Below are 20,081 nucleotides of genomic sequence, written 5' to 3'. Positions count from 1 at the left end.
GAGAAGCCCGCGCACCACAACAAAGAGTAGCCCCCCACTCGCCGCAACTAGAGAAAGCCCGCATGCAGCAATGAAGACCCAACACAGCCAAAAATAAATAAGTAAAATTAAAAAAAAAAAAAAAGAAAGAAAGAGGGCAGTTTCTAGTGTGTGTTTGTCCCAGGAAATTGAAGTAGAGGGGAGGGTGAGCCCTGGGGCAGTAGAGCTCCAGGCTCCACAAGACAGCCAAGCATCCCCTCTTGCTGACACTACCTCTCACTTTACCATGGTTTTACCTGAAAACGCTTAGGGTGAAGGGGCTTTGGGAGGAGGCCGTCTCCCAGCTGTCATCCCTGAGCTGCTGATTTGGAGGGGAGGGGTGGGTAAGTGACTCCTGCGGCCAGTCCACGCCTGTTTTCACAACTGCCACACCCGCTGGGGCTTTTGATTTGCGCTGATGGTACTTGCAACCAGCATGTGGAATTAACTTGTGTGAATGATGTGAGGTAGGAACCCAACCTCATCTTCCCCCCCATATGGATAGCCATTCTTCCCAGCTACTACTTACTGAATGGCCCATCCTTCTGTTTGCAGTGTCACTTCTGCTGTATAACACACTTCCATATGTTCACTGTTCTGTTTCTGGGCTCTGTATTCTGTTCCATTGTTCTTTCTGTCTATCATCTTACTTTAGCTTTATAATCAACCTTTACAGCTGCCCTACCTGTCCAATAGGGCTTGCCCTGCTTCCTCAGACTGTTGTACCAATTCTTGGCCCTTTGTTTTTCCATAAAAATGTTAGAATCAGCGTATCAAGTTCCACTAAAAAGCTTATTGATATTTGAATTGGAATTACACTGACTCTGTAGATCCATTTGGGAAGAATTGAGATCTTTATAATATTGAGTATTCATACCTGATTATCTTGGACTACATCTCCATTTTCTTAGGTCTTCTTTACAGTAAGACCCCTACATACGAATGAGGTCTGATCCAAGAGCGTGTTTGTAAGTCCAATTTGTTCGTAAGTCCAACAAAGCTAGCCTAGGCACCCAACTAACATACATAAAAAACAAACACAAAACATAAAGAAAACAGTTTTAATCTTACAGTACAGTACCTTGAAAAGTACAGTGGTACCGTGCAACAACTGGCACACAGGGGCACGTTCGCATCTTTGAAAGTTCACAACGTGAAGGTTTGTATGCAGGGGTTACTGTGTTAGGGCTTAGGTTTTATTTTTATTTTAAAAATATTTATTTATTTATTTACTTATTTTGGCTGCGCTGGATCTTAGTTGCAGCACGTGGGATCATCGTTGTAGCATGCGGGATCTTTTAGTTGTGGCATGTGGATTTCTTAGTTGCGGCATGCATACACGATCTAGTCCCCCAACCAGGGATCGAGCCTGGGCCCCCTGCATTGGGAGCACGGAGTCTTACCCACTGGACCACCAGGGAAGTCCCCACACACCCCCTTTTAAAATTACCCCTAGATTTTTTTTAAATGCATTATAAATGACTCCCTTTTAAATTTTACATTTTCTAACTATTGGCTGTAGGAATATAAAAATACGATTGCTTTTGGTATTTTGATTTTCTAGTCAGCATACTTATTAAACTCTAATCAATTCTAATAATTTGACTGTACATTCTTTAGAGTTTTCTATGTACAGTAATGATATCACCTGGAACTAATGAATATTTCTTTCTAATCTTTGTACCTTACATATGGTTTTTCCTTGTCTTACTGTGCTGGCTATGATCTCCAGAGCAATGTTGAATATAGTGATGGCTGGTATTCTTGTTTTTTCTCTAATTTTTAAAAGGAATGCTTTTAATGCTACATCTATTAAGTATACTCGTCCTGGGGCTTCCCTGGTGGCTCAGTGGTTAAGAATCCACCTGCCAATGCAGGGGACACAGGGTCGATCCTTGGTTCGGGAAGATCCCACATGCCACGGAGCAACTAAGCCCGTGTACCACAACTGCTGAGCCTGTGCTCTAGAGCCTGCAAGCCACAACTACTGAGCCCGAGTGCCACAACTAATGAAGCCCACGTGCCTAGAGCCCTTGCTCTGCAACAAGAGAAGCCACAACAATGAGAAGCCCGCGCACCACAATGAAAAGTAGCCCCCACTCGCTGCAACTAGAAAAAGCCTGCGCGCAGCCATGAAGACCCAACGCAGCCAAAAAAATAAATAACTTTTTAAAAAAATTAAAAAAAAGTATACTCATCCTATAGGACTTTTGTAGATAATCTTAAGTTAAGGATGTTGTATTTTTAGTTTGGTAAGAGATTTTATATTGAATGGGTATTGATTTTATCGAATAGTCTTAATGCATCTATTGAGATGATCATGTAGTTTTTACCTTTTAATCTGTTTATATGAAAAATGACATTTACTGATTCCCTAAAAATGAACCAAGTTTGCATTCCTAGGATAAAGTCAAGTTGCTCATGATGTATTATCATTTTATGCGTTGCAGGACTAGGTTTGCTAATATTTTCTCAGCACTCTTTGCAATGATATTCATGAATGAGATTGCCCTGAGCGTTTCCTTTCTAGTACTATCTTTCTCCGATTTTGATGTCAAAGTATTCTAACTTCATAGAATAAGTATACCCACTTTTTTTTTTTTTTTTTTTTTTGCGGTACGCGGGCCTCTCACTGTTGTGGCCTCTCCCGTTGCAGAGCACAGGCTCCGGACGCGCAGGCTCAGCGGCCATGGCCCACGGGCCCAGCCGCTCCGCGTTGTGTGGGATCCTCCCGGGCCGGGACACGAACCCCTGTCCCCTACATCGGCAGGTGGACCCTCAACCACTGTGCCACGAGGGAAGCCCAAGCATATCCACTTTTTCACTCTAAAAGAATTTGTGTGAAAATGAAATCATCTTTTTTGGGTGATTGTTAAAATACACTCATAAAATTATCTGGGCCTTGTATTTTATTTGTAACTAGATTTTTTAGCCACTGTTTCAGCTTCTTTAATGGTTATAGGACTACATAGATTTTTCTATGTCTTGTTGCATCCGTTTTCGTAAGCTACATTTTTCTATAAAAACATAGGCAATTGTCCATTTTTCTTTATTTTCAAATTTTATTGGCATAAAGTTCACAATATTCTCTTGCTATATTAGTATTATTATTTTAAATCTCTGCAGCTCTCACAATGATGTGTTAGGGCTCTTTCCTATGGACATATCGGGGATGCCTTGTCTGGGGATGCAGTGGGAGCCTTGCTTCAGCATTCGGTGGCAAGCTAAATCTTTGTCCTCCCTTCCCGGACCCATCACTTTCTTAAGTCAGAGTCCCAGGCAAGAATCCCCCGCAGTTCTATTCTTTGCTTCCTTTCCCGGTGATGGAGTGCCACCCCTGTTGCTGCCTTCAGGCAAGAGCCTGGCTCAGGTTCCGTCTCTTTTGGAAAGTTTTAATCTCTGTTATCCTACAAAAGCCAAAGCTTCGGTGGCTGCTTGGATCCAGAGCTCAAGTATCCATGACTTCCGCCCTCTCCCCAGCTCGTATTTCTGCTTGTGGTATTCAGCTGGTACGTGATCAGTCTGGAGGGTTCAGGACCGTGGTGGTGATGGCTGGAAGGATGCGCTCAGCTGGGAAAGTGCTGAGTCGTCACCACTGGACTGCCAGGGAATTCCCTCAGCTGGGATTCTTAACCTGAGTATGGACATGATGTCTCAGAGGTGTCAACATAGTCAGACTTCTTACATGACAGCTCAGGGCTGAGTGTTTCAAGAGGTGGAGTGTGAAAGCTGATATGTTCTTAAGGCCTGGGCCGGGAAAAGGGCACAATGCCATCCTATTGATCAACGAATCACAAGCCTGCCCATATTCAAGGGGAGGAGACACAGACTCCACCTCTCTGTGGGAGGAGCATCAAAGAGACCAGGTACTATGTCACTGTTGGAGGGTCTTCAACGACTTGGAGCACAGTGGTGTTAAAGATATATTGAACAAATGACTAGGCGAATGTGCAACCCAGCCTTAGAGCTAACTAGGTCTGTGTGTACTTCCTACATCCCTTCCTTGGGAAAAGAATGGGATTTCTGTATCAAATGGCACACTGCCAAACAGCTCTCCAGAAACGTACCTTTGGCAAATTTTTAACGTTATCATTATGCACTCAAATACAATGAATGCATTGCCCATTGGCCCAGCTAACTCCACACTCGCACAAAACAGACCAAACACCTTCCATACCAAAGCGGCCTCCAGGGGGCAGGAGAGAAGGAACAAAGGCGAGTTACAGCTCAGCCTGGGCTGGGAACTTGAACGACCAGGCAGTACAAGGCATGATCCAGGCAGCTCTGGGTTTGCAAAAGCTTGACCTACGAAGGACAGCCTGGCCTTGCTGCTAATGCAGAACACATAAATACAGACAGTAGAAGAGGAGGATGTTTCCATGACCTGCAATGATAGTTAAAAAGTAGAGGTTCCTGGGTGAGTCGGGAAGCTACCCACCATTTATAGCTTTGTGTTTCTAAGAAAGTGCTTGTATGCCCTGCTGTACACAGCTACCCTGAAGACCAACGGGGATGGGCAGCTCACTAACGTTTACTGAGCTCATTCTTTGTATCAAGCGCTATTCTAGGCACATTTTGTGAGTTCTCTCCTTTAATCCTGTCAATAATCCTCAGAGGTAGGTACTATGCTTATTCCATTTTTCAGATGAGGAAACAGGCACAGAGAGGTGAAGCCACTTGCCCAAGGTCACACAGTGAGTGAAGGGTGGCAGGAGCCAGGACCACCCAAGAATATCTCAGTCTGAAGCTCAGGTTTCTGAACACTACCCTTTCTGAGATTTAATACATTAGTGTGATCAAACCTTAGTGCTGGAAGGTCTAGGGACAGTCTCTAAATTCTTCACTCTTATGGCCCTATGCGTAGCACAAAGCCTTATGCATGGTGGGCTTCAAATAAATATTTATTGAATGAATAAATGAATGAACATGACTCACTGATCTGAATATCACTCACTGATTCAGCCCATCAGCCTTGCACACTTTTTTCTCCATTAAAAAAAAAATTAGGGGGGCTTCCCTGGTGGCACAGTGGTTGAGAGTCTGCCTGCCGATGCAGGGGACACGGATTCGTGCCCCGGTCTGGGAAGATCCCACATGCCGCAGAGCGGCTGGGCCCGTGAGCCATGGCCGCTGAGCCTGCGCGTCCGGAGCCTGTGCTCCGCAACGGGAGAAGCCACAACAGTGAGAGGCCCGCGTACCGCAAAAAAAAAAAAATTAGGTATAACTTCAATACAGTGAAAGTCACCCTTTAATGGACATTTTTGCAAGTTTTGACAAACATATATAGTCAATTGTATAACTATCACCACAAACAAGATATAGAATGATTCCATCATCCCCCCAAATTTCCCTGTGCTTCTTAGTAGTAAATCCTACACACACACACACACACACACACACACACACACACACACACACACCAACCTCACTCCTAGCCCCTGGCAACCACTGGTCTGTTTCTTGTTCCTATAGTTTTGCTTTTGTAAGAATGTCACGTAAAGGAAGTCATGCAGTCTGTAGTCTCTTGTGGTTGAGTGTATCAGTTGTTCATTCCTTTTGATTCCTGAGTAGTATTCCATTGTATGAATGTTCCACAATTTTTTTTTATACAATCTACAGCTGAGGGACATTTGGGTGGTTTCCAGATTTCAGCTATTCCCAATGAAACTGCCGTAAAAATTCCTGTACAGGGTTTTGTGTGAATGTAACTTCTCGTTTCTCTAGCGTCAATACCTAGGAGAGGGTTGCAAGGTCACATGGCAAATGTATAGTTATCGCCATAAGAAGCTGCTGGATTGTTTTCCTAAATGGCTGCACTATTTTGTATTTTCATCAGCAATGTACAAGAGTTCTGGTTGTTATAAATACTCATTAACACTCAAAACTGTCAAATTTTTATTCAATTTAATTAATTAAGTTACTTATCATTTTTGGCTGCGTTGAGTCTTCATTGCTGCGCGAGGGCTTTTCTCTAGTTGCGGCGAGTGGGGGCTACTCTTCGTTGCGGTGCGCGGGCTTCTCATTCTGGTGGCTTCTCTTGTTGCGGAGCACGGGCTCTATGCGCGTGGGCTTTAGTGGTTGTGGCACGCGGGCTCAGTAGTTGTGGCTCATGGGCCTGGTTGCTCTGCGGCATGTGGGATCTTTCCAGATCAGGGCTCGAACCCGTGTCCCCTGCATTGGCAGGCAGATTCTTAAACACTGCGCCACCAGGGGAGCCCTAAATTGTCAAAATTTTAAAACATTAACCATTTTAATAGGTGTGTGGAAATATCTCATTGATTTTAATTTGCATTTCCCTAATTACTAATGATGTTGAGCATCTTTTCATGTGCTTAGTTGCCATCTGTATATCTTCTCTGGTGAAGTGTGTCTGCTCCAATCTTTTGCCCATTTTTTAAAAAATGGCTTGTTTATCTTATTATTGACTTTTTAGAGTCCTTCATATGTATTTGGGACGCAAATCCGTTGTCTGAAATGTGCTTTGCAAATATTTTCTCCCAGACTGTGGTTTGCCTTTTCATTCAGTCTTTTAACAAGGTCTTTGGATGAGTGTTTTTTTAAAAAATATTTATTTATTTATTTGGCTGTGCCAGGTCTTAGCTGTGGCACGTGGGATGTTTGTTGCCATGTACTGGATCTTTGTTGTGGCGTGTGGGATCTTTTAGTTGCAGCATGCAGGATCTTTTAGTTGCGGCATGTGGGATCTAGTTCCCTGACCAGGGATCGAACCCCAGCCCCCTGCATTGGGAGCGTGGAGCCTTAACCACTGGACCACCAGGGAAGTCCCCGGATGAGTGTTCCTAATTTTGACGAAGTCCCATTTATCGATTTTCTTTTATGGATCATGGTCTTGGTATCGTATCTAAGAACTCTTTGCCTAACCCAAAGTCACAAAAAATTTCTGTTTGCTTCTAGAAGTTTCATATAATCATAGAATATGATTGCTGTATTAAATGGGATAACGTATGTAAAGCCCTTAGCTCAGGCCCTGGTGCTGAGTTAACAGTCACTAAACAGAGCCTAAGATGGACATTTGTCTATGGAATGTTTATAAGGGGTGGCCTCACACCCACCACATTTCCTCTGCACGGATCTGGTGTCCTGTCATCACAGGATGCGGCATGTTCTGTCATCACCAGGACAGCAAAGGCCCCTGCAGATAGACATCCTTATCCAACAGCCTCCTGGAACCAGTGGAGACATGAGGCCCTGGGGACTACAGGTCATGCTAAGAGCCAGACCTGGAAGGCAGTCATTCTCACTGCAGCGAGCACTCCTCCATCCAGCCTCGGTTTCCATGAAAGCTGGAGCTCTAGGCCAAGCAGTGATGGGGTGATGGGGATCAGGATCTGTTTACTGAGCACCTACTGTGTGCCAGGCCCTTGGCTACAGCAGTGAACAAGTCAGACAAAATTCGCAGACTAGCAGAGGAGCACAATGAACAAATAACTACATAATTAATTAGTGGATTAAGGAAAAGGGTAGCGTGCTGGTGGGGTGGGGGTGAGGGTGTCTCATAAAGAATTGATTGCCGTTCCTAGGTCTCTGCCTCTGAGCCAGGTACCTCGGACCCCTCCAGGCTGGGGGTGGGGTTGCGCAGACTCGGGGACTCACGTGACGTCAGCGTAAAAACAGGGTGGAAAGGTCCTCCGGGGCGGTGGGGCTGTGCTTGGGAAGGCTCTGAGAGAAGGGTAATTCATTCGTGAATCGAATTCATTCGTGGTTCATTCATTCGAGAAGTCCTGCGGCACCTACTGTGTCCCAAGCACCCCATGAGGAATACAAACGCGGCCCCTGTCCGCTCACTATATTGGGGGCAGACAGAGCGACAGGAAACCAGCAAAAAAGTCACGAAGGTGGTTTCATCCAGGGCCGTAGGCTCGGAGCGGGTAGGGCGGCCCGGCAGACCCGCCACCCGGGGGCGGGGACAAGTCCTGCATTTACTGCACCCCCCCACTCCTCGTCCCCACTACTCAGCAAAGAGGTCACCAAGCCAGCGACGAGCGCGCCCTCCGCCGGCTCCGCAGCACCCGCGTCCCCGCGATCGAGGGCGCGCGCGGCCCGCCCTCGGCTTACGGCGCCCCCTCGCGGGAGCCCTCGGCCTCGCCGGTCGCGCGAGCAGGGGAGCGGGCGGGGGCGCCACGCACGCGCACGGGCTGGCGGAGCGCGCCGAGCGGGGTGCACCGCGCGGGTGCAGTCACGATGGAAGGAGGTGCGTACGGAGCGGGCAAAGCCGGGGGCGCCTTCGACCCCTACACCCTGGTCCGGCAGCCGCACACCATCCTGCGCGTCGTGTCCTGGGTAAGGACGTCTGGGTGGCCCGGCCAAGCAGGGGGTGGGGCGGGGTGGGGGCGCGGGCGAGGGCGGCGCGCCCGGACGGACCCCAACCCCACCGGGCCTGCTGCCCGGGTGCGGCCGCGGGTGGGGAGCCGGCCGGCCGGCGTCCTGGCGCCCGCCCCTCCCTCCTTCCCGGGCTCCGGGCGGGGGTCCTGGCCCTCGCGGGGGCGCCTGCTCCCCGACCCCTGGCTTCCCGGTGTCCCCACTTCTTACTCTCCCCCACGCCCCCCCGTCGCGGTGACCTCCAGACCGCGACCTGGCGCCTCGTGGGTCGGGTTGCGCGCGGCCGCCTGGGCGGACCGGCGACCGTGGGGACGGAACCCTGGTTTCAGGTGGCCTTTATTCGGGGGTGGATCGGGGCGTGGATCGTTTCGCGGGGTGCACGCGCTCTTGCCATGGACGTTCAAGGAGGAGAGGGCAGGAAACCGGGTTTTTGTGGCTTAGCTGGGCTCGTGTGGAGCGACGCGCCGGGAGCCGGATACCTGGGCTCTCTCCCCGGGAACCGTCTTTCTGCAGCGTGACCTTGGGCTGGAAGCCACCCTAGAAATGTTCACGGAAAGTGAGGAGTTAAATTCCGAGGTGGGCAGCGTCACCTCCTCTAGCTTGCCTCAGTTTCCCGATTTGTAGCGAGGTGCGAGGAGCCTCCTTGAGACCTCCTTGGGCTTGGATATTTCCTGAATTCGTGCAGACACCTGGATGCCTGAGGAGGGCCGTGGGCCGGCAGGGCGGGAGAGAGGTCCCCTGCCCACAGGGAAGAGCAGAGAAGCCCGTTCTGGACCTCCAGCCTGGCGAGGGCAGAATCCCTCAGTGCAGAGAGCTGGGTGGGGGTCCCTGTTCAAACCTGGGGTCGGGGAGAGGAGGATGGGACAGAGTCAGCACACGGGGAGGGGTTCACATGACCTGGCAGCACCCCAGGGAAAGGAGGCCTGCTGCTGTCTGGGGAGGGGTGTCTGGGGCTCCCTAGGGTTGCTGGCCATTGCCCAGACCCCCTCACTAGAGCGTCTTGCCTCTGCAGGCCTGGGGCCCCTTCCTGTGGGCCTAGATCAGAAAGGCCTGGATTGGGGACACTGGGCAGGGCCCCTGTCAGCCACCCCACCGGGCTAAGCCTAAAGCCAGCTGTGGGGTGCTCAAGCTCCCTCACTTCCTGGATTTTCAGGGCCATATAAGGGTGTGATGGGTGGGACAGCTGGGGTGTTTATCTCTGGCCTCCCAGAGGGAAAGGGATCTACCTTTCCTTTGTCTAAAAACGTTAAAACCTCCCTCTGGTGCCACAGGAAGGGTGGCCACGTTTAAACCCCTTCTTCTCAAGTGCCCACCAGATGGGGAGCTCTTTGAGGGCAGGGAAGCCCTGTTCTTTAGTCTTTGGGTCCCTGGTGCTGGCACATGGCCTGGCACCCTGGGTACATCCAGGAGGGTTTGTGGTGCTGAGTTCATTCATCCGTGTGTTGTCTCCAGCTCCCCAGAGACCCTGGCAGGTCCTTGGCAAAGGTAGAGCTCTGGGGGACACCTGCCTGATGAGGTGGGGTGGCTCTGTGCACTGCTCCCCTCCGCCGGCCCGAAGCGTGAAGTCACTGGCTTTGTGACGGGGTGTGGGCGTTTTGTCTGCTTGGGTCACTTCTGCTGGTGAAGGCTTCATTTAGCAAAGCTTTATTGAGTTGGCTAGGCTCCGAGGGAAGGCGGCGTGACTCAGACGCAGCCCTTAGTGCTCAGGGAGCCTACAGTCCCGCTGGGGAGTGAGCCAGGCACCCTCAGGCAGAGGCCAGCAAAACCAGGAGAGCAATCAGAGAAGCTTCCTGGAGGAGGCGATGTCAAATTGGGCCTGGAAGGATGAGGAGGGTTTACATGTGTGCACATCAAGGTGCCGGGAGGACATTCCAAGCAGAAGGGAGAAAAAGTCACTGAGCACCCACTATGCAGGGCTGTTCTCACGGTTGCCTGGCTAGTTCCCCCCACAAGTCTGTATCACACTTGAGGGAACTGAGGCTCAGAGAGGCCCAAGGTTACTGAGCATGTAAGTAGCAGATGGAGGATTTGAACCCAGATCTTCCTGTCTCCAAAGCACAGTGCTTCCCCTGGATCAGGAAGAGTTTGAAGTCCTGGGATTTCAGGTTTGGAAAGGATAAGGGTCATCTGGGTCAACCTCCATCCAATGTCCAAATCCCCCCAGAGGCCCCCAACAGTCTCCCAGCTCTGCTCACTACCTTTGCGTGAGCAGAGGTATCTGATACAGGCTGATGTGCTTTAAAAAAATATGTAGGTTTTTTTCTGATCATAGAAGTAATACCTGCCGATTGTTGGAAAACATACATCACTTGTGATGGTTGCACAACCAGGTATATGCGCTGAACACCACTGAACTGTGCACTTGAAGACGGTTAAGATGGTAAATTTTATGCTGTGTGTATTTCACCAAAAAAAAAAAAATTGGAAAAAGAAGCACATGTGATCCCACCACTTAGGGAGGGCTGCTGTCTCCTACCAGCCTTTTTCAAAAACACGTGATGCGCTGAGACCTTTTAACACGTGGGGGCACGTGGTGGACGCACATGGCCACCTGCCCTCCTCCCTCGAGCTCCCTCTGCTTGCTCACCACAGGGTCCGGCAGGCAGGGTCTGGCTGGCGTTAAGCTTCACCTTCCAGCTAATGGAGCCTGAGCATTCAGCACCCGCTTGCCCTGGTTTGCCAGAACTTTCCTGGCTTCAGCACTGATAGTCCCATGACCTGGGAGCCCCCCTGTTCCAGACAGACAAGACGGTTGGTCACTCTATCCAGGACTCCCGTGCTCCCCAAGACCCCTTCTGCCGCCCTGTAGGGCCCTAACAACGTGAGCACTTGGGCTTGCGATTTTGTAAAACTTGCAAGAGAAAGATCTTTTTTCTGTTATTTTTTTATTTGAAAGTGGGTCCCCAAACCATGTAAGCTTCAGGGAGTCACCAAACCTGGACCTACCCTGGAACCTGAGCCCCCAGGCCTGCAGGACCCCTTATCTCTTGACCGAGGCTTTCTCAACTCCTCTCTGCCCCTGTGTGCCCTACACCACCTCCCCCAACCCCACACACACACCTGGGGGGGGGGTGATTACTCACTTCGCGAATTGAGGAATGGACCCTGAGGGTTAAGGTGGGGAGGGAGCTGGTGAGCCCTCTGGCAGATCCCAACTTGGACCCTTCCTGCCCTGGGCGAGGAGGTGATGGCTAAGCTGGGACAGTGTCCAGGGTGAGCTCAGAGCTGCCTCCTCTGACCTGGGCTGGCGGGGAGGTGGGCTGTGCTGGCCGGGGGCCAGGAGATCTGGCACCAGCTGTGGCCACCCCCTCTGCCTCTGTCTCCCCATCGGAAAGCGGAGGCTGGGCTGGATCAGAGGGGCCCAATCCTGCCCCGATCCTGCAGCCTGTCAGTGACCCCTTTCTTTACCTGGAGCCAGATGGGGGGAAGTGGAGTTTCAGCAGGGAGCTAGCTGAAGGACTACCTTCTATTTGGAATTTACATCCTTTTAGAGCTTTGAAATGACCTATGGGAAAAGAATATTAGCACTGGTAGATGAGAGGTTTTCTTTTTCTTTCTTTCTTTTTTTTTTTTAAATTAATGCTCTGTTTTGGCAAAAATAAAACAATAAAATGTTGGAAATTTTGCCATTTTCAGGGTTGATCTCTTAAGGGCTTTGGCTGTAACACTCAGGATGTTGTAAGGAGGGTGGGTGTCATCCCTCGCATGACAGAAGTCAGGGGCAGGCTGGAGGTGACTTCTCTACTGACTAGAGACAGAGCTCCTGGGCCCGGGATTGTCAGAGCCGCAGTTTCAATCCAGTCCACTGGGTCCACATTCAGTGTACTCCCCGTGGCTTCCCTGTCTGAGTCGCAGTGGCACCAAGGAGTGGCTTGAGGGAGCGATTTTACACCCTCATTTTTATCAGACCCCCTCAATCACTCCAAGCAGACACTGAGTACAAGAGCCGAGCTTGCGGGACTTCCCCGGCGGTCCAATGGTTAAGAGTCCGCGCTTGCACTGCGGGGAGCGCGGATTCAATCCCTGGTCGGGAATTCCCGACGCCGCGAGGCTCAGCCAAAAAATAAAAATAAAAAAGCTGAGTTTGCTTTGCAGACGCAGCAGCTTCGAAATGAGACCCCTTGTCTCCGTTCCCAGCCAGATTGCCACACTCTAGCTGTCCCACATAGAAATTCTAGAGCCTGCAGGGGCTGGGGTGAAATGGGTCCAGGGTGGAGACAGAGCCTCTGGCCAGCTCTGGCATTCATTCATTCATTCCACAAATACCGAGTCCCTGCTCGGTGCCAGCCTGTGTGTCCCACCGGAGATGCTCTAGGTCAGTGAGAACAGAATTGAGTCGACAGGCACCATCCAGAAGGCTTGGGATGCAATGAGAAGGAAATCCAGTGGGGAGTAGGTACCTCTGCCAGGGGGCGTGGAGGGCTTCCAGGGGGAGGTGACCCCTGTGTTGGTCCTAATAAAGAAGGTGGGGGTGGAGGTGTATTCCAGGTGGGAGGAACAACATGTATAAATAAATACTTGGGGGCACAAGGTCTGAGTGGGTTTTAGAAACGTTGCTGAGCTCCTGGGGACCCCGGGTGTGTGAGTGAGAGCAAGTCAAAGAGGTGTGGGGGGCAGGCAGGGTGGGCAACCCAGGGTCGGCCTTGGGCGCCAGTTTCACAAGCTGGGCTGCATCGGAGGGCCATGGACAGCCTCAGAGAGGGGTTTTAAGCAGAGAAGAGGTGTGTTTTCGGAAGTTCCCTGCGGAGCCATGTGGAGGTGTGGCTTGGGGCGGGCTCTGGGGACAGGAGGCCCAGCAGGAAATGTGTGGTGTGGTCTAGCCTGTCCTCTCCCAGCGCCAGGCAAGGCCCTGCCACTTACTCAGGGGGCTGGGTCCACGCAGGCATGTCCTGTGCTCCTTTGGTGTGTATCGCTGACAGCCTCAGAATCTTCTTGTCCTCTTCGCCTGCCTGTGACCGACCTTTGTCTGGTCCATCTCTCTCAGGCGTGGGAGAGAGTCAGGGCACGGAGGTCAACAGGAGACGTGGATGGTAGGTTTCTGCCTGCGTCTTGGGCATTTCTTCGTGTCCTGGGGCAGTGTGGGAACTTGAGGAGTCTTGGGTTTGGCATCGAGACCAGGGCCGCCAGAGAGGGACCTTGGAAAATCCTCACCTGGAACGTGGGATTGGAGCGCCTGGGTTCAGGGCGGGCTCGGTTTGTGAACATGGATGTATAAAGGGCCTGCCATCCAGTTCATTCCTCTAGGCGCGTGACATCCCTGTCCAATGGGTTTCATGGCCCCCGCTTTAGGTGAGATGCTGAGGCCCAGAGAGGTTAACTGGAGCTACTGGGATGGCAGCCCATGCCTGACTTCCAGGACGTGGCCCTTTCTTCCTGCTTTGGGGAGTCCCCAGCCACATGGGGAGTCCCACACGGCCACTTGTGCAGAGCTGTTAGGCAGGCTTGAGCCTGGGGAGAAAGAACAAAGGCTGGGGGAGGGAGGGCGGAGAGGAGGAAGAACCAAGGGGAGGAGGGAGGAAAGGGAGAGGGCAGATGGCAGAGCTGGCATGGAGCCACAGTTGGCACCTACGCCGGAAGAACCAGCTGTCCGGTGGGAGGAGAGGCAGGGCAGAGCGTCAGGAAGTGCCTGGGGCCCGAGGCCTGAGTCCGTGTTCTGCGCCCACTCCGCCCCTGACAGGTGGTGTGACGTGAGCGTCTGCCAGTGCTCTCTGGGCCCGTTTCCCCATCTATCAGATGCGGGGAGGACAGGCAGGTTGGGCTGGTGGTTCCCGGCCTTTCTACCCTCAGCAAATGCTACTCCTGCTCCCAGTGGGTTGTAGGTTGGGAACTTGGGGACTGGTCAGTATTTAAAGAAGTGATGTCAGGGACCAGCCTCCTGCACCCCTGATGCTTTGTGGGGGCCTGCAGGGGGAGCCTGGGCCCCAGATCCATACTGCAGGAGCAGAACAGTGTCAGCTGGAGCCGGCAGGGTGGCCCGTGCCCCTGTGTTTCTGGGGAAGCCCTCCCTTCCTGGAGGGAGATGTGCTCACCCCACCTCTGCCTGGGAAGATGGTGTGGGGGGAGGGGGACCTTGGGGAAGGGGTGGCTGGGAGAGTCCCAGGCTGTCAGGCCCAGACTGTTCAGAAAGCCATCACCTGGGAACCCCAACCATCCCGGCTCCTCAAATGACTCAGGGTCCAGGGGTCAAGAGGACATGGTCGTCCCCAAATCTTGGGCCCCCCTCTGAGCATCCCTGACACCTTTTTTAAGTTGCACTGTAACCTGGCCTCCCCACCCCCGACCCAGACCCGGCTTCCCCAGCAGCCTTCTCAGTGGGGGCTGTTCTTTGCCTCATGCCCTCCCTCCGCCGGGCCTGGAGATGGGACACAGTCATCCCGGCTCCTGAGGCTGCTTCCAGACCATTCTCCCCCAGCTTTGAATCTCATCACAGCACTGGGCCAGCCACTCCCCTCATTGCAAGCCAGCCCCAGGTCACTTGCCCTGTCCCTCAGCACCACCCCGCCTTCCATCCTGCTGACTGTAGCTCCCGCTTCCGTGATCCTTCTCACAGCCTGGCCTCTCACTTCCTTGGCCTCCAGCCTCCCACAGTCTTGTCCTCCCTGCCTCAGCCACTCTCACTGGGTGTACCCTGGGCCTGGCCCTTGTTCCTGGCGAGAACTCAGGTGTCCGCCTCTCCCCACCCCTCCTGTCGTTCCAGCGCTCTGCCTCGCGCGCGGTCCTTGGCCTGGGCCTCCCTCTGTACACCGGCCCTCACCCCATCCTCCCCGCCCCCCTCACCAGCTTGGGCTCCCTGGTGGTCTCACCCACCTGCTCCCGGCTCTGGCCCCACTGCGTCGCTGCGCTTACCTGGCAAAGCCCTGCTTGCATCCACCCTTGGCCTCCTCGCACCCGCCCCTCCCCCAGGCTCTCTCCTGTTCTGGTGGCCAGGCCAGCCTCGCAGGGTCCACCAGGTGCACCCTCTCACCTGCTGGAGGACTCAGATTCCCTCCTTCCCTCCCTCCCTCCGCCCTTGCCTCCAACCTCCACTCTGGCTCTTTCCCATCGGCTTACAAATGGGAGTTCTTCCCACGCCCTTGCCCGTGCCTCTGGTCCTGCAGAAGATTCGTCTATGGTCTTCGTCTCTGGTGTTTCTCCCCTGGTTTTCTCTCACTTGCGCCCTGCTCAGGCTCTCGCCCTCACCTCTCCATCTCGTCAAGATCATCCGTGACCTTCACGTTGCCAAATCCTGTGGCCAATTGTTATTAATGGCTGTCACGGCCGCATCTGGCGCAGTGAGGGGTTCGTACGTCCTCCCATTGGTTCCGTGGGTTCCGACAGCCGCGGGACTGCCACCTTCTCTCTAATGTGCCTGGTCTTTGCGAGACTCACAGTCTAGTGGTGGGAAATGTGGCTGAGGAACCACTTAAAGTATGGAGGTGAGCATAAGCCCTAGAGTGAGGGACGCTCCCTCAGGCTCACCGGCTCGGGACAGGTGGGAGGGATGGGGCCAGCCAGGCGGAGAGCGGGGACATTCCAAGCAGGAGCAGCACGGGTGAAGGCGCGGCAGGGCGGTGATGAGAGGCTGCTGCCCCACCCCCTCCACGCCCCATGGGCTGTAAGCTCTGGGGGGCAGGGACCGTGTCTGTCAGGTCACTGTCTATCCCCAGTGCGAGACGGCACCTGGCATCTTGTCATGGCTCACATGTGGGTGAATGAGGCTGGGAATTGCCGTGCTCTGTCCTCCTCCGTCCACCCACCGTCCCCATTCAAGTCTGCAGTCTTCAGGGCTGGGTCTCAGTTTCCCCGTTTCTAAGGAGGCTCCCTGCTCTCCTGGTGTTTGTGCAGCCACAGGAGGGAGAAGACAGGGGAGCCTTCAGATCACCAGGTCCAGCGAGTCTCAGTGCCGCAGGGACAGGGCCCCTGCCCAGCAAGCCCACTCCCCACCCCCACTGCGGAGAACACACGGAGACAGCTTGCGGGAAGATTACTGCCTAATCCGCAGCAGGTCTCTGCTTCCAAGGCTGCAGAGGTGGTGGCCGGGCCGGGCCTGGGAGGAGAGAAGGGAGCCCGCCTGCCCCGCCCCCACCCTGCGGCTCTGCACGAGGCTCTTGAGGAAGCCGAGTGCCCCCCCACCCAGTGCCCATCACGCGCCCCTGCGTTGGCTTTGGCCCTTTCCCTCACGTGACCCCGGGGGGGAGGCAGGGCCTGTTCCCATGAAGGGGGGCCCTTGCAGCCTGACTCATCCCTCAAACGCTCGGCTGCCCGTTTCTTTGTCCGCTCTTCCCGTGAGGCCCAGGAGGCAGGTTGAGGACTTCATGGGGATGCGGGCAGGAAGGCGGGCTCAGCTCGTGCTGAGGGAGAGGACGTGGCAGCCCTTTGTTACGGAGTGAGCTCCCTGTGGTCAGAGGTGTGCAAGCCAAGGATGCTGAGGAGAGAAGAGTCTTTCTCCCAACTCTCGTGCTGCCTGTGCCTCTGCCCATCTATCAGGCTTGCTGTTCACTCACCTTGAAGCCTTTCCTGACCCTCCCTCTGTCTGGAGTGGAGACATACACCCAACAACTGAACCAAAAAATAAGAAAAAATATGTAATGAGGTTATCAAGAAAATAAATGGGGGTATTGGAGAATATTGGGAGTCAGGTCTGGAGAGCTTCTCTGAGGAGGTGGCTTGCATTGAGATTTGGATGTTGAGAAGGAACCAGCAGGAGCCAGCCTGGAAGATCTGGGGAACTGTAGGCATCCCAGGTAGAGGGAACAGCCAGTGCCAAGGTCCTGAGGCAGGAATGAGCTTAGGAGGAAGCAGAGGCGAGTGGCAGGAGAGGAGGCTGAGAGGAAGCTGGAACCCTGGGGGTTGGGGTGGGGAGGGGGATTTCACCATGCGGCTGTTGGTGAGTGAGATGCAGCAGGGGGTGACACGATCTGACTTAGGTTTAGAGAGATCTGGATGGTGCAGGGGCGCAGGAGTGGCGCACAGAGGCTGGGAAGCTGCCGTCATCGCTTAGCAAGAGGTGATGGTGGCCTGGACCGGCACAGGGGCCGGGGCGGGAGGCTGCATGGAGGAAATTGAGAGTTTGGGGAAGAATGAAGAAATAGACCCAAGTGCCAGGTTGGATGGGGTTCAAGGACACGCCCACTCGGGGGTCTGAGCAGCTGAGTGGGGACCAGTGTGCAGATGGATGAGGGGGCGGGGAGAGACCAGAGGTGAGACCAGCAGCCCGTCGGTGTCTTCTTCTTCGGGGCTGGACTTTATCCTCAGCCCCGGGAGGGACTGGTGAGAGTTGGGGGAGTGGTGAGCGCCCCCTGGCGCCCGTCTGGAGATGGGTTGGAGGAGGCGGGAGAGGAGGCTGTCCTGAGTCAGGCAAGCAACACTGTGGCCTGGAAGTGGACAGTAGCCGATGCCGCGAACTGGAGAGCCGGCGAGCGGGTCCGCTGGCTGCCTGCAGCGTGAGGCAGGGACCAGGGACTCCTCCCAGCCACCGGTCTGGGGAACAGATGTCTCTGTACAGGGTGAGGTAGATAGAAGGTACCATCCGGAGCTGGCAGGACCGGAGAGTCGTGGACTCCTGACCTCATCTCTTGACAGCTTGTCTGGGGGAAGACTCAGCAGGTGCCCAAGGATGTTTAAAGCCAGGCCTCTGGGAAGTTCCCTGAGAACAGCAGGGACCTCTGTCTCCACCTGCCCCTGATGCTGGCTGGGCCCAGCTGTCCCTGGAGCCCAAGTTAGCCTGATGCCCGGCACTGGCCCAGGCACAGCCTGCCAGCTCTCTGGGCGGATGTGGAGAAAAGTGGGCCGGGCCCCTCCTGCACTGTGGGGAGATGACAGGCTCGGCACAGCAGCTGTCTCTCCTGGGTCTCGTGCTGGTCCTAGAGTCTGGGATCTGGAAGTCATTTCTTCATGGGGAGGCAGCTGAAGGTCGAGGTTTGGCACACGTTCTGGAATGGGGCTGGACCTGGGGCAGGCCTGGGCAGGAGGCCTGGCACCATGCTTACCTGCTCCGGGTCATCCGGCCGTGGGCTGGCCAGAGTCCAGGCCTCATGGAGCCTCAGCTGCCCTCTGCTGGAGTGCGCGAAGTAAGCCTGCTTTGTTGGGGTGGGCGTTTTGTTGTTGTTTATCTGTTGAAGTGTAGTTGATTTTTACAATGTTAGTTTCTGGTGTACAGCAAAGTGATTCAGTTATACATATAGGTGTATATATATATATATATATTTTTTTTTTTTTCAGATTCTTTTCCATTAGGTTATTACAAGATACTGAATCTGGTTCCCTGTGCTCTACAGTAGGACCTTGTTTATCTGTTTTGTACATAGTAGTGTGTATCTCCTAATCTGTGGGGTGTTTTTAGGTTTATTTTTTTCCTTAGAGGTTTTGATGAGGATTAAATGAGATGATTTTTGGCAAGCCCTCCCAGTGGATGCAGGGCCCCTGCAGAGGCTGTGGGCTGGCTCAGGGTCGGGGGTGAGGGTGGGCCGGGGGAGACAGACCGCTAGATGAATCCCAAGCAGGAGTATGTGCAGGGTTAGGGTGGGCGAGAGTGACTGGGAAGGAGGGTGTCCCAGGAGGCAGCTGCAAGTCACCACCTCCCAGCAGGGTTTTGAAGGGTGCGAAGGAGTTCGTTCCTGTTTGAAAGATGAAGAAGGTGGGGAAGGGTGTTCTGGGAGGTGGGAACAGCCAGGGCGAAATTATCAAACAGCCTGTGGCTTTGCTAGTGCTGGCCCTCTAGGATGGTTGAGTCGTGGGGTGGGAGAGAGAGTGATGTGAGGCCAGGGCAGGGTCTGGCAGTTCTGGGGTCTCTGTTTCTGTGTCTCTCTGAGTCCAGGAGCCTGAGATGCTGAGATTCCTTCGGTTTGCTTTTCTGAGTTGGAGATAGCTCTGCTCTAAGTGCCATCTGGAATCCGTTTTTTTAAGGCTCAGGATTGGATTATAAAGATGGTGGAAAAAACAGAGTCTTGCCCCAGTTTACCTTGGTGCTTTTTTTTTAAACATTTTTCTCTAGTGCAAGGGAGGGAGGTGGTTTTTCCTGTGCCTGCCTGTGCCCAGTGGCCCCCTGAGTACCTCCCGGGGCCCTCACCCTCCATCCTCTCCTGTTTCCTGGCTGCTGGTTCTGCCTCCGCAGCCCTGTCCTGGCCCCTGCAGCAGATCTGCTTGTTGGGGTGAGCTTCTCCCTCCCATGCCTCTGCCACTGTGGCCAGCGTAGAATTTCATTGTGGTTTAATTTCCGGTTCTCTGATGGCTGCTCTGCGTGCTCCTTGCCATCCGGCCTTAGCAAGTCACCCCAGAGGCCGCCCGACACAGGGCACCGGCCTTGGATTTTTGTCAATACTCCATCCACCCTTAAACAGCCGTGGGACCTGGGCAGTTCCCTGGACGTGGGTAAAATGAGAATAAGGCCATGGACCTTGTGGAGTGAAGAGCATGTGTTTCAGTCACATCGTGGGTCTTGAGGGAGTCCCCGTTCCTCCTGCCTTGGACTGTGGAACAGAAACCTGGGGCCTGGGCCTGCTTTTGGGAGGCTCCCTCCCACTCGGGGTGGGGAGACTGCAGCTAAATGGAGGAGTTAACCTGGGGCCCAGAGGGTCCTGCAGGGGGTGTGGTGAGACTGCAAGGGCCTTGTTGTGTGTCCTTGGCAATGCTGCTTCCCCTCCCCTCGGCTCAGTTTCTCCATCTGTAGACTCTCAGCCTGGTCCAGGGGTGGCTCCCTGCCCTGGCCCAGCCCTGCAGCCTGCGGGGGACCTGGCACGACACCT

At 53.6% G+C, this 20,081-nt stretch overlaps 1 protein-coding gene across 4 annotated transcripts in view; it reads left to right on the top strand.

The window, feature by feature from the left end:
• The first annotated feature begins 8,140 nt into the window (after positions 1 to 8,140).
• SYNGR1 (synaptogyrin 1) overlaps positions 8,141 to 20,081 on the top strand; it is a 28,952-nt gene continuing 17,011 nt past the window's right edge. The window contains exon 1 of one of the 4 annotated variants that reach the window (XM_033866014.2): positions 8,141 to 8,319. In XM_033866014.2, coding sequence (XP_033721905.1) covers positions 8,221 to 8,319 — 99 coding nt within the window. In that variant the 5' untranslated portion in view covers positions 8,141 to 8,220. Of the gene's footprint in view, positions 8,320 to 13,060; positions 13,389 to 20,081 lie in introns of those variants that run through there. The other 3 variants (XM_033866017.2, XM_033866016.2, XM_033866015.2) reach the window with 3 other exon arrangements.

Source organism: Tursiops truncatus, chromosome 11, assembly GCF_011762595.2.
Source record: "Tursiops truncatus isolate mTurTru1 chromosome 11, mTurTru1.mat.Y, whole genome shotgun sequence".
In the NCBI taxonomy this organism is placed as follows: Eukaryota; Metazoa; Chordata; class Mammalia; order Artiodactyla; family Delphinidae; genus Tursiops; species Tursiops truncatus.
This window is presented reverse-complemented; position numbering and strand designations above follow the sequence as displayed.